The 14,842-nt window shown below is 39.3% G+C and overlaps 1 protein-coding gene across 1 annotated transcript; it reads right to left on the reverse strand.

The window, feature by feature from the left end:
• Positions 1–848: 848 nt before the first annotated feature.
• dpydb (dihydropyrimidine dehydrogenase b) lies at positions 849–14,034 on the reverse strand. The gene is made up of 25 exons (XM_010749471.3): positions 13,478–14,034; positions 10,847–10,957; positions 10,589–10,671; positions 9,613–9,700; positions 9,314–9,475; positions 8,807–9,003; positions 8,261–8,342; positions 8,061–8,148; positions 7,836–7,943; positions 7,554–7,723; positions 7,261–7,471; positions 6,702–6,886; positions 6,266–6,481; positions 5,452–5,616; positions 5,199–5,267; positions 5,006–5,089; positions 4,278–4,398; positions 4,036–4,155; positions 3,575–3,717; positions 2,923–2,977; positions 2,635–2,756; positions 1,844–1,993; positions 1,586–1,648; positions 1,419–1,496; positions 849–1,324 (listed from the first exon to the last, which is right to left on the reverse strand). The coding sequence occupies exons 1-25, from the start codon at positions 13,505–13,507 to the stop codon at positions 1,160–1,162; spliced, it is 3,066 nt and encodes a 1,021-aa protein (XP_010747773.1). The 5' UTR covers positions 13,508–14,034; the 3' UTR covers positions 849–1,159.
• Between the last annotated feature and the right edge of the window lie 808 nt (positions 14,035–14,842).

Here is a 14,842-nt window from a genome sequence, read left to right on the forward strand (position 1 = left end):
TTAATAATGGTCATAGTGTGTGTGTTTTGTATGAGAAATGAGATGAGATACATACGGATGAGATCCCGTATGACAGGATGAAACAGTATGTCATCCTGCTTAGACGGAAATGTATCAGTACTAATAATGATAACTGAATCATCAGTAGTAAAAGAAGTGTATGTGTAGTAATATAAAGTGAAAATATTATGTATTTAGATATGTACAAAAGTGCAGTGTTATTGTTAAAATGTTTAATTGTTGTTAAAATGTTATCAATGAAATGTACTTTAGTATTAAAAGTAATCCATACACAGAATGGCTATAACTGTATAACCTAAAGTCTTAACAGATAGTCATTACAAGTTGAAAACCCTTCATACATATATATATATAATATATATATACTCTATATAATATACTCTATATAATATACTCTATATAATATACATCTATAGACTGTTGCCCAGACATTTTAAATAATTTTGTTTTCAGATACACATCAGGTTAAAATTGTGCTTTTAATTTTCTCTGTGATATGGAAGAGCTTGATCAATAAAGTTTTGAGAAGACATTGTCACAATTATCTCATGATAAGAGGCAAAATATTTTATTCCAACTGCATGGGCTACAGTGTAGTATATAGTATTTAAGTGTATACTATATGTATATGTACTCTACTGTACTCACTTTACTTTTTATATAATAAATGTAGTACACTTTGCTGTGAGATTATTTGCAACAGAGTATTAATACTTTGAGATATTGCTATTTTTTAATTAAATAGAGGTTCTTAATAAGGCTTATTTTATTGCCTATTTTTACCCGTGTCTGTGAACTACAAGAACTTTGTGCTCCATAAGATTTACTGCATCGGAGAACCTTTATTTAAATCACTGACAATATTAAAGATGAATTTCCTTTCACATTAATGCCTTTAACATGCAGTAAAGGCACATTTATTTGACATGGTCTATAACCACATGAAACATGAGGTGGAATAACAAAGCAGAATCTACAATTGCTAACATAATTTAAATCTGAATTATAGTTAAATCATGACACATTTATGTTGATAGTATTGTTGCTGATAGATCAGTCGTAAACAAGAACTTATATAACTCATATCTGATCTCCATTTTTATTAAATAAGGTGGAACGTTTTGGCTTGTCTTTCCCTTTAGCAGACAGGACTGATGGGTATGCCTCTCTTGGGTTCGTAGGGTGTTTTCCTGGTAACCATCTTGATGCAGTCTATGATTGGACAGACACTGAGACACAGAGTGCAGCCCGTACAGCTGTCAGTCACAGCAGGAAGGTGGGTCTCTGGGTCGAACTCTATAGCCTGGGAAGACAGTAAGACATGTTATAGGACGGAGGCAGAGACCAAAGGAAAGAGACAACTGTCAGCAGGCAGACAGACAGACAAACAGACAGACCTGGTATCCAGAGTCATTGCAGGTCATGTAACATTTACCACAGTTGATGCACATCTCTTCATCTATCAGAGCCTGGACCTGAGAACAGAGGGGAGGTGATGATTATGATCAGTTTATATTTGTTTTATTTCAGACTAATTATCTGAGACCTTTTATATGATGGGTACCTGCTCCATGTTGTCAAGTTCCTGGTATGCTCCGATGTAGTGCAGCGCTCTGGCTATCACATCCTACATACATATAATCACCACACACACACACACACACACACACACACACACACACACACACAAATACAGGGACATACACAGTATGCATAGATGTTTTCTTTATTAAAAACTTATTTCACAGAACAACGTGTAATGCATACAAAGGAAAAGTGTGTGTGTGTGCGTGTGTGTGTGTGTGTGTGTGTGTGTGTGTACCTTGACAGCAGGAACAGGTTTTCTGGGGGTGCTGACCCGGCTGATGTCGGTTTGTGTCACATCACTCTGACCAGCGTCTCTGAGTTGTTTCTTGTACTTTGCGACGGCTTCTGTCTTTTGCTGGAGGTACGGACCAAAACTGGGGAGGCTCTACACACACGCACACACACACACACACACAAAATGCATGCACACAAGTTAAACATTGAGCAATTAATTAATGCAATATTAGTTAAACTTTCTACAAAACTACAGGGCTGTGCCAGAGTTAAAAGGTAAATGGTTACTTGAAATTTTAAATCTTCTTGGTGTCAAACAAATGGCAGATCAGATCAGATCAAATGCAGACTAAGGCTTCGGCAGATTCTCACATCAAAGCCACTGCAGGCACCTTCCTTACTCTGACTCTCTGAGTGTTATTTTTTAGAGGTGGCTGAGCTGTGACATCTTCGTTGAGATGCCTTTAAATTTAGAACTCCATCTAAATTGGAACAACCTGTCCAGTTAGATCTATTACATTCTTTCATTCCTTCATCTTCAAACAATCTACTGTTGCTTATAATTATTCTTGTAATATGTAATTTAACTCTTATGTGTGATGCATATCAGTGCATGTATACAGCTTTGTAGTGGGTATATGGTGTTGAAGAAACTTCATCCATGAACTCACAAAGCCTCTTGCGTTCTGTCTTCAAGACCAAACAGCTCATCTAGTCTTGGATTCTAAACAGAAGTGGTGCTAATGCAGTAGTAATATTGACAATAGTAGTACTCATAGTAAGTAGTGGTACCTTTCCAACCAGGTCTTCCAGTCTGGGAACTGGTTTTCCTTTCTGATGTCTCTCTGTTGGAGGAGATTGTCCATCCCAGTCCTTCAGCTCCAGACTCTTCAGGTACAACAAGGCCTTCAGACCTGAACACACACATTCATCACACGTTAGAAACATTAGGTTGGTGGTTCGTTCAGGAGGGTCGAGGGCATACAAACTGTGTATACATAACTCTTCTTCAGACTTTCTTTAAGATGAGAAATACATAAAAGAGACATAAAGAATATGGACAGAAACACATTTACATACCCACACAGTAATCCTCGATCACCGTGAAGTCCTGGTTCTGTACTGCACTGCACACCTGTGGTAATCAAACACACCATCAACACCAAACACTTGATTTTATCTAGCTTCAAGTCATTGCAGCTTTGTGAAGACAAATTCAACATTGTGTTATCTATAGTTGCAGCATGTCACATCCTCCCTTCCTCAAATTGCTGTAATCAATAAATGGATTACACACTTGAATGTCTAAATTATACCATGTTTACAATACGGTGCCCTACATTGAAAATATGCACTCCAGAACCTCAGTGGACAATTCAAATCATCAGTTTTCTGGCTTTTCACTGCCACTCTGAAGGGCACAGACATTAAAGTTAGATTTGATGTAATTCTGAAGTACTCTCTGTGCTGTCTCATTACCCAATACAACTTGTAATATATGTTTCTTTCTAAGAATTACTGAGAAACAACAAAGATTTAGGTAACTAGCAAATATATTGTAGCAAAAACAGTAAAGGTTATCTGCAGTGATCTTCAACAGTAAGAGAATTGAGATTCAATCAGTTTCACAATGTTATTAAATATCATATTAACAGTGACTGACATATAACTAATTTATATTAAAAGAGTGCATGAGGAAACCATCACTTCAGTCTCACAGTAATATTATCACCTGTAACACTGAGGCCCCGGCATGAAGAAACTGTAGTCCAGTCTCTGCTGAGTCGATACCTCCAGTGGCCAGAACTGGGAAACCAGGAATGGCTCTGGCGATGGCCGACACAGCTCTGAGAGCGATGGGTCTGATGGCATTACCTGTACACATTGTTATTATGACTACATGATGAGGCTCGGACAGTAAGAGCTGGCTTAGTGAGTACTTCATGGGTCACTTTTATTTATTCAGTCATTTAAAGATCTTTTAAAGGGTAATGCTGCTGTCTTGACCCTGATGGTGTCATAAACTGGAGGCGTTTGGAAAAATAGGAGTGTTTACCAGGCAGAGAAAGTTGCATTATGGAAAGTGTATGTTTTATAACCCACCCTATACTAACCTATACTCTTCTATAAGTACTGCACTGGTGACTCACACTTGCGAGGAATGCAAGTGTGTTCGTGTGTGTGAGTCCTCACCAGACACCCCTCCATACGTGGTCCGTTTGCCCTTTCCAACACTCGGCCAGGGGGCGCCGTCAGCCTTCAGTCCCATCATGCCTGAGACTGTGTTGGTAGCTGTTACTCCATCCGCTTCACCTACGAAACAACACAACAACTTCAATCCACATACTGTATGCGCATTCATCACAGACACTAACTACATACATTGTGTGATGTGATAATGCTGATGTGAGTGTATCATGGTGAAGTAGGTTTACCTTCATGAGCAGCTTTGGCGATGTCGACAATATTGGTGACATTTGGAGTCAGCTTGGCAAAGAATGGAATAGAAATGGCTGCACGCACCCAGCGACAGATGTTACGCACCAACACTGGGTCCTAATGACAAAGACACCAACATCAGTACCCATTTAGGATATTAAATCGTTCATGATTGAAAGATTACACTAGAGCAGTGTTTCTCAGACTAACACTGTTATTTAGGTCAACCCTATTCAGCTATAGACAGTTTACACAGGAGGCAGGTTTATTAAACCTAACGCTAATAAGATCATTATTTTTTGCTGACTGCTGTTGAATCATGAATGGGACCGATTCAAGAACCAAAGCTAACTTGGTGGAAAAGGGGCCCTCCTGATCCACACTTTTGTTCCTCATATTTCCTGTTTTGGAGTCATTGAAAAAAATCTTTGTGGCCCTTTAAGATGTGTATTCTAATTATTTATTATTTGTTTTGTATTTTCTTTTTTGTTGACACTAGGGGGCACTAAGCAGGGGAATGATAAAGGTAAAAGGAGTGTTAGTGAACGTAAATCCTGCCTTGACAATGGACTTTGCCTGAGGACAACTTAACTGAAACGGTGCATCAGTGGCTTTTGATTGTAAGTTTGATTGTGTGTGTGTGTGTGTGTGTGTGTGTGTGTGTGCGTGTGTGTGTGTGTGTGTGTGTGTGTCTGTGTGTGTGTCTGTGTGTGCATGTGTGTACCTGTCCACAGGCCAGTCCCATGCCTCTCTCTCCCATCCCATGAGGACAAGACAGGTTCAGCTCCAGTGCATCTGCTCCTGATTTCTAAACACACACATTTTACACCATCACAAACCACACAGTAACCCGTGCATGTACATAATTACACACTAGTTGTACTGTTTACTTCCTGGGAATGGTGAAGTCTTCTCACCTCTGCCATCTTGGCAAGTTCTGTCCAGTCCTCCTTGTTGTAACTACACATGATACTGGAGATCACCACCTGACAGAGAAACAAGGGAAGGTTAGTTTTTAACTCACTCATTTTTCACAATATGTCAGATACAATGACAAAACCTGAGTGAATGGTGCATCTCACTGTGAGATCAAACATTGTAGAACAGATTATGATGTTCTTTGTAAAGAAGAGTCAAAGCAGAACAAACGTGATGGAAAGTGAAACGTACATTTTTAGGGAAGTCTTTCTTTAGCTCGGCCACTGACTGACACCAGTAGGCTGCTGTCTTCTCACTGATGAGCTCAATGTTGAGGAAGGAGCCTTGACCTGGTCCGTACACATTACCTGAGGTGGTGCCACGCACAATGCGAGGAGACACATTTGTCACCAGGTCCTGCAGAGACAGATTTATAGAGACAAATCAGATGAAGAGAAAGTGGCTGATGACCTTTTCACTCAGTTGTCTGGCCAAGCTGTGTTTCTGATGGTAAACTGAGAGTAAAGACTAAATGGACTTAAAATCCAGCTCCATGTCTCCATGTCAATACAAATATAATACTGGAGAATTACTGGCAAAGTAATCAACAATAAAAATGACTCTAAGCAGCAGCTGTACAATATTTGGCCACTTATATTTAGATATTACCGATTCGATTTAAAGTACTCCCATGTGAATTTAAGCATATGTGTGTGTGTGTGTGTGTGTGTGTGTGTGTGTGTGTGTGTGTGTGTGTGTGTGTGTGTGTGTGTGTGTGATTGTTTCTGACTTAGGCTATCTTCAGGGACACATTTCAGCTTAAAGACCAGATCACTGGTGATGGCTTGTCTAATTGGGGACTAACTGTCCCCAAAATTTCCCCAATTGGGAAACAGCTGATTGTTCTATCAGTGGTTAAGGTTAGGGTTAGACAAGTAGTGGTTTGGGGTAGAGTTATGGGGAAATGTCTCCAGGAAATAAATGCCTATGTCTATGTATGTCCCCAAAAAGTAACATAAGTCAACATGTCTGATGTGCAGTTGTATTTCGGTCAGTGTATATGTACCTTATCCAGTCCAAATGTCTTGGTCAGAGCGAAGCCCCATCCTTGTTCAAAAGCTCTCCTGATCATAGCTGTGCTGGTGGTGGGAGGTGCAGACGCCAGGCCAAACGGGTTGGGAAACTTTATTCCGCAAACGTCAACGCTGATGTCCACCTGATCTATAGCGCTGTAGAACAAGGGCAGCTTGGGAACCGAGTCCACCGTCTGTCCATGCAGGGACTACAGGAAAGGGACAGGACGTTTTACTTACATCTTACTGACTGTGTGTCCAAAAGACACATTACTCATGAATCAAACAAGAAGCAAATATGAATGAAGAATAAGTTCAAGCTTATAACATTTAAAAAGCTTCTACAGTCTGCCTAACATACAACACACAATACAACATCAGATATTAGGATTTTAAAGATGTGGTGAAAGTCAACAGAGACAAGTGTACCTGGATGTATCTGTGAATATGCCATGAGGCCTGTTTGCCATCGTTCACTGATTCCACCGAGGTGTTTGCCAAACCAGCGATGTCTCCTCCTACAAACACCCAGGGCTCACTGGTCTGCATGGTGTCTGTGTTCACCTCTGGAGTACCCCAGCGGGTCAGCTTCAGAGGACTCATGGCCTCAGTTACTGCACACACACACACATGAGATGGATCAGGTTGTGTATGAAAACATGTCATGTCAATCAGTAACAACTCCTATAAATCTGAAATGCTCAAAGTCCTGATTTCTTCTCTGTAACAATACAAGTAAATATTTTATTTTTCCAACCGACCAAGAGACCAGCAATTTTCTTTTTAAGATTTAAGATTTTTATTCTATTTAACAAAATGCATATATGTTATAATAATAATATAATTATATATATTTAGTTTTATATTTAGACACGTAGACACACACACACACACACACACACACACACACACCGTAAAAACAAATACAGAGATATAGAAGAAGGCTGAGCTGTCAGTTAGTGTGCTCCTAATCTGTTTGCTTAATTACCTTGTGGCTCGTTGATCATGGAACCAAAAGCACTGATGATGTAATCTGCCTTCAGCCTGACAACCTGGTCCTCATCTTCAAGCCATTCACCTTCCTCAGTCTGCTCGGTGCGACAGAACTGTAGTCCGGCAACACGACCGTTCTTCATGATGACCTCACGAGGAGACAGGAAGGGGAGAAACTCACACTGCTCCTCCTTAGCCAACTCCATCTGACAGACATAAACACATTGCACTGTCTATGTATCCATCAGCCTGTATAAATCTGTCCATCCATCTATTCCTCATCTGTACCTCCTCAGGAACAGCCCTGATGTTGGTGAAGCCCTTCCTGAAGCAGACGTAGACTCTTCTGGCTCCACAGCGCAGAGCCGAGGTGGCACAGTCAAATGCAGTGTCACCGGCCCCCAAAACAATCACTACACCTCTTAACTCTGGCAGAGAAGCGCGACACTGGCACATACCTGGAGAGAGTGACACCAAGAGACAGGCTACTGACAGACTGTCTCTGGCAAATTAAATGAAGACATTTTAATATTTGAACTAGCCCACTTCATTGTGGGTTCACAACAGCACCTTTCTTGCTGGCTGAGGCCACCATGGGCAGAAAGTCTTTGGAAGTGAAGAAGCCTTGATCCATCGTCAAACCCTGGAAGATTTTAGCTCTGTTGGCCTGAGGGAGACCTGGAGTCACACACACATGTACACACACATACATATTTGGAAAAAAAAGTGGATAAACATTGCTCTGCACAACCATGGAACCAAATGTTAAACTGGTGTTTTCCAAGAGGCCCTCACCAATCCCAATGAAGACAGCTTTAAATCCTTCCTCTTTCAGGGACGTCAGAGTCATTCCGTTAACACCAAGACCCTTCTCACACACCACCTGGTGAGTACACACACACAAACATATATTAAATATGCATCTAATCTTTTCAGCATCTTTCAGTGTGAACACTGATGGCACTTATGTGGTATACTCACACACAAACTCATACCTTGACTCCCAAGTCCTTCATCAGGTCTATTTCAAACTGGACAACCTCATAGGGAAGGCGGAACTGAGGGATTTCTGATGTGCTGCAGGGAGGAAAACACATTAAGTATTCAATTTCTCTTTATATCACTCCTCTAGCAATCTTGATTTCCTAACATGCAAGAGGTCATTTTCATTCTTAACACTGTTAGTGAGCCTGTCTTCATCTATTTCTGGTTTTAAACAGGCATGCACTCCTGCAGTCCTTGTCACAGAGACTTGGCCTTGAAGACTCTGTCATCAAACATTAATCAATTGGAATGAAAAATTATTTTCAAAAATGACTGAACATTTAGTCGTTAAGTAACTACATTGTAAGATTTATAGTAAGACAGTTTTTAATAGTTAATAAATAAATATAACAAATACATTAATTATTGACTAAAAACTCAACAAAGGTTATTAAAAAAGTTCAATCATACAATATAATAATACAACACAATCTAATATCATACTTTCCAATCTTTCACATAATATGATATACAGTATTATGATGATGATGTGTTACCTCAGCCCTCCAGTGTACTTCTGTTTTTCAAATATGGTGATATTATCATATCCAAGACGGCCCAGGAAGGAAGCACAGCTGATTGATGCTGGGCCACAGCCAATCAGGGCTATAGGGGTGTGGTAGGACGCTGGCATCTCATTGGCTGGTGGGAGATCAGGATTCCTGATCTGAGGAATGCCCATCTTACTAAACACCTAGGAAGATACATACACACACACACAACAAACACACACATACACATTCACACATTTAACATAATAGACTTGTCAATCCTGTTAATAGACTGCATTTATATCATAACACCAGTCTAACTCTCAACACAACATGGCTGACTTTAAAGTGAGTCTATGTAACTTTAGCTGAACAATAAAGTGAATAAATTGTATTTTATGTACATGCAAGTAAAATTCAACAAAAAAAATCTTTAGTCATTGCCCACTCGACTAAGTATTTCAGATTACACAGCAATATCTATCTTAAGCTATTGATTTATAAATGCTGTACCTCTGTAGCAAACTGCTGTAACCCGCCGATATTAATGGGTCCTTCCTCGGAAGCATACAAGTTACAGCCCCCAACACACAGCTCTGATGTGGGACAAACCATCCCACAGGTCAAACCCAGGGGGTTGTCAGAAAGTATGGACCGCGCTGCCCCATAGTAGTTCTGGCACACATAAAAAGATACAAGATACACACAAACATAAAGAGAATACATTTATGACTGCTTCATTCGTTGTTTGTTCTTTAACATTTTCTGACATTCAAAAATTAGTGTGTTTACATGTGTCTGTTTTACAGTACCTTATTAGAGATGCTTGTAATAAATGACTTTATGTCCAGGTTAGTGGGGCAACTCTTCTGACAGGGAGCATCTGCACATTTTAGACACCTACAACACAGATTTGAATTGTATTTGACCGTAACCAAAAATCCTTATTTCAGACTGGTCTAAGAAAGCAGCAAACATCAGGGCACACAAAATGTGAATGATTGAGATGATGATGACGATGATGATTACCATGCATACCGTAGTTACATTCTTCATACTATTCATTTATAACTAGAAAGTTATCCATCCTGATGACTGATAATAATTATTGTGATGCAATGAGATATCAAACCACTCTACAAGGCTGCAATCCAACAAGTGTTAGTGTGTGTCAGGGGTGCTAACATGGACAGTGCTAACATGTATACATTAATGTGCAATGCCATTTTAGTTTAGCGTGTTTGCATGACAACATTTGCTTATTAGCACTAATCACAAAGTATAGATAAGTGATGGGAATGTGATTAGTGCTGCAGGTATTTCAGTAAATTTGAATTTTGACAAGTGCTAAAGGGAAAGTCAGTCATCAATAAAGTTAGTTAGGTCGTCTTCATCATCTTTATATGAATGTCTTTCATGAAAATCTATCTAGTGCTTGCAAAGATATTCTTCTTGGACCAAAGCGGTCAACTGACTATCCCTAGAACCATTCTGCTGCCGTGGCTAAACACTACAGCAGTAACACTCATTGCCTGCAGGGGGCACAAATGTTAAAATTGTAGCAGCTACTTTTTTTGCCTATAGGGGGCAACATTGACAGGTCATCATCTGCAGTTCTAAATTGATGTTTTTTACTCTCACGGTGGTGCAACTTTACAGGTGGACAATGACCAGAGAATCTTCAGCCTACTAAATACAATTGAGTGAGTTTGTGAGACTGCGTGTGAGTTACAAGTCAGTTTAAAGTGTTATTCTGCATTAAAAAATAGCAAAGTCATTCATTCTCACCTCAGTGCTTCTCGTAGAGCTCCACGCTCGCTCAGCGTTGTGTGTTTGATATCGTCAAAGTTGTTCTCTAACTTGACACAAGACTGAGAGAGAAAAAGAAAGAGTGCAGGAAATATAATAATTTAAAGGAAACAAGGAAAAGAGGAGAGAAAAGGAAGGAAGGAAGAGTGAGAAAATATTGAACCAATGTTATTGACTGAACTGGACAGTCAAAACCAAATTGTGTGCATTTCTGTGTGTGTGTATGGCATGTCTTACATCGCAGCTCCTGTCAGGGTTTCTCTTCCAGTGTTTCTTTTCTTTCTTCTTGTTTGCCGTGGACATGATCTGAGCATGAGTCTTCACCCTGGGGTTCAGAGTCAGGATGCTCTGTACAACATGACGTCAAACACATCAAGCTCTTGATTCAAACACAAAGAATCAAATCAGAAGTACCAGTAATGGTACTACCAGTTTTTGGTGATCTGTTTTTTTAAACACTGAAAGAATGTGTTACTTATGAACACCAAGAGCAGCCGTGGTCACAATACATTCTTTTTCTGGTCTATTATCTTGACAGGCTAATTATATCATTATCTCAGGATATCAAATCTATTTTTTTGTGATAATAGACTATATTTCTCTATTTCTGTTTTCTCGAGACAATGACATGTTACTATCACAAAATAATAGACTTTATTATTTTAAAGATAACACAATAATTAACTGTGATTTGAAGGTCACAGAATAATTGACTTCTGTGGCTACCCCTAATAGTATAAATTAAGAAATTTAATGGTATAAATTGCATTATTTTTTGCAAATCAAAAGTTTTGGAATTGTGTATTATGAATTAAAACACTGAATGATGCTCTCTGTTACTCATGAACTACTATTGTTATTGATCTTTACAGCACACACGGAGACTGCTGACAGAAACACTGTAACTAAGGAACATTCTAGGAAATTTGCTTGTTTGGAAGGTTGGAGTCAAGATGATAAGATAATGCTGAGCTGCCAGGTCAATGCGCTGAGGACAAGTGACCTGTGGGAGGAATACATAAGAGCAGATCATTTATTTCTATGAATTATCCCCCAGACTGACGTCTGTGTTCCAGCAGGAAATATATCCAATTAAGAAAGCAAGGTGCTTTCAGTCTATTATACGGAGGCTCAATTTGAAAACATATGAAGGGTTATATATCAGATTTTTATGACATCCGTTGAAACTTTTGCCCTATCTCTACACGTGCACACCCATACCTCCGCTCTGACCATACGTCACTTATCTACAGCTTTTTGCTTAAGGCCATATTAGGACAGCATACCGTGGCTTCTTATCCTTTCAGTCATTACAGCTGCAAGCATGTTAAAGAGCATGTTGTTGAACAAAGTGTTTACAACTTTTCTGTTCCCGAAACAGAGCATGATGAGAGGAACAGAGAGGAACATCAGCTAACTGAGAGAGCAACAACAACTTTTCCTGACCTTTATGTGAACCACATGAGTCCAACGATACCTCTGCTGGGGCAGGATGTAAACTTTTAAGTTAATTAGTGTGGCCATTAGCAGGATGTGACTGGTATTCACTATTCAAGTCAGAGCCTCTGCCTCTCTTGTCTCCTTGATATACATTATTTTGTTTTTAAGAGCCACAGACCAGGACAAGAGTCTTCTATGTGCAAGTTTATCAAGTTGTGTTATATGATTACTTTTCAGATGATCTGTCCTGTATTCAGAGTCATAGATTTATATAAAGGGGTACTCTTTATTATTTTCCATAAGCTTGGTGGACTCACAAGGGATAAAAAATGGATGGTCAATTGAGGAAGATATCCTGACTTTTATTCCAAAAAAACAACATGTTGAGTTTGTAACGCCTGTAGCAGGCCTTCTGTTGAGAATTTGAACTTTAAAGTTGGAAGCTTTTATTTGTATAGTGACAGCTGAAGATAGACCGGAAACCGGGCTTAGATGGAGAGGATGACATGCAACAATGGTCCGCATACAGGAGTTGAACCCGAGCCACTGCAGTAAATACTCAGAACTCAGCCTTACAGTAAGTACCACGTGAGCTACCAAGGCACCCCATCATCTTATTTTTTCTAAAACTCCACCCGGAGCCACAGAGGACCTGATACGACTGTACCCCTGTGGCTGAGTGCTACTCAATGAGCTAATGATGAGTGAAGTGAACTTCATGTATAAAATGCAGTGCTCCTTTAAAATGCTAATCCTCAAAAGCCTTTCATTCTCAACCGTTAATACTTGACTGAAAGTATTGTGTTTCTGCAAGTAATGTTTGAGGTTTGGTAGTTTGGTAGTCTGACTTACTACTTTTCTGCTATAACAGCTGGGAAGAACTACAGTATGTGCCAATATTTTAACTTTTTCAGTCAGATCTCTGAAGTTGAACTTCCATCATTAGAGATCAAAGTATTAAATCAGTACACGACTGCTTAAAACATGTGCAAAGTCACCCAATGTGAGACCTCAGATTAGTGCCTAGTCTCACATGGTGAGAACACTAATCTAACTAAAAAAATGAATTATTTGTACTAAAATCCCTTTGAGGACTTGAGGTGTGTCAAGGCCGCTTACTTCATTAATAGTTTGCACCAGATTTACCAGAAAACCCTGTCAGAGGAATTACTTTGCCACCCAACCTGATCTAATGAGGTTTGTAGTCTCTTGAAAAGATGGCTTGTGACAGGACAAAATTCAATTAAAAAAAGAGGATTGCACATGACCTTCAGTCAGTGGTCAACAGAACAACCACCAATATGATCAAAACAGTATGGACATGCAGAAAAATAAACTTAGTTTCCTTCTTTTAAGTGCAACCATCCCAAATATTAATATTAGCACAGACACATGTTTTTATAAACAGATGTACATGCAATCACTTACCTCAATATCTGGAAGATCTTTACTTAACATGATGCTTCTGGAATAAAAGCTTTCTGAAGATCTTCTGGAGATTCTCGTTAGTTTCTGGATTAGAGGTCCGAAGCACTGTCCGGGACTGCTCTGCTCCAAAGTGGATCTACCTAAGAGCTGACCGTCCTTATCAGACCCACTCCTCTCACTAACTGTTGAGGATGAACGTTGTTTTTCTTCTCAGGCTAATCTGTTGATAAGGTAGACCGAGCTGATATCTCTCTCTGGGGATTGAAGTTCAGCAGAGCTGGGCAGCGGGCAGGTTTCTGGGTGCATTGAACTTCAAACACTGAAGTAAACTGTCAAGTCCAAACTCCACCTTCTCTAAGGGCGGGGATTTTTTTTTTTTTTTTAAATAAATCTGTGTTCTGTGTTGTCTAACTCCTTTCTTCCTCTTTTCCACTTCACTCCTCAGAATAAACATCAGCTGTCTGAAGCCAGACAGATGTTTAATCAGAAGAGCTAATGAATATACTATGTAAACCAGCATCAAGTTAAACATTTACTGTACTAAATCTGGAGCCGTTTGCTCTTTCCTGACCCACAGTGGTCAAGATGTGGAAGAAAGCCTTATCTATTTGATATTGTATGAGCATTAGATTATTACTTGGATGAACCTTTCAGTGAATTTGGTGACATCTTGTGTCCAGTAGATAACTATTTGTAAGAAAACACATTTGCAAATTCATTTTGGATATAATAAGAGGCAACAGTAGTGTGAGGAAGTGCTAACTCCCTCACTGTTTGCTAAATACATTTTTAATCGTTTACAATTAAACAATGGTTTGTCAACTGTTTCCAATCCTCTGTGCTTCTGGGTATGGGCATAACAACCTGTCACAACCTGGCTCAGAGGTATGACCTAAGATGGAGACCACACATGCCTTTAAATTATAAAACTTAAATTTAATTAAACCACATTAAGATTAACTGTGTATATCAGTTCATCTAGTGTTTGTAATGTATGGGTGTGTGAGAATGTGTGTAAATGTAAGATGAAACAAAATAATAGTAACCAAAGCTCAAACAAACCCAGCAACTCAAACAGGAGAGAGAGTGAATGCTCAGAGCTCTTCTTATAAATGAGCATTCACACCAATTCAGGTGTTGACCAGATCCCAGACAACCAATCAGAAATTAGGTCAGGCCATAAAGCCGTCACACCTCTATAGGTACCCTTTTATGGAGGCTAAAAGAAGGTGGATTTTATTTTGATTGGAAGATGGAATAGGTGGAAATATTTCAGTTAATTAAGTTAAATTGTTCATGTTGTACATTTCTTAGATTTGTTCTGAATGTACTATATATATATTTTTTTATATTGCAGATTTTAAT

The sequence above is a fragment of the Larimichthys crocea genome, chromosome X (assembly GCF_000972845.2).
Source record: "Larimichthys crocea isolate SSNF chromosome X, L_crocea_2.0, whole genome shotgun sequence".
Taxonomy (NCBI): Eukaryota; Metazoa; Chordata; class Actinopteri; family Sciaenidae; genus Larimichthys; species Larimichthys crocea.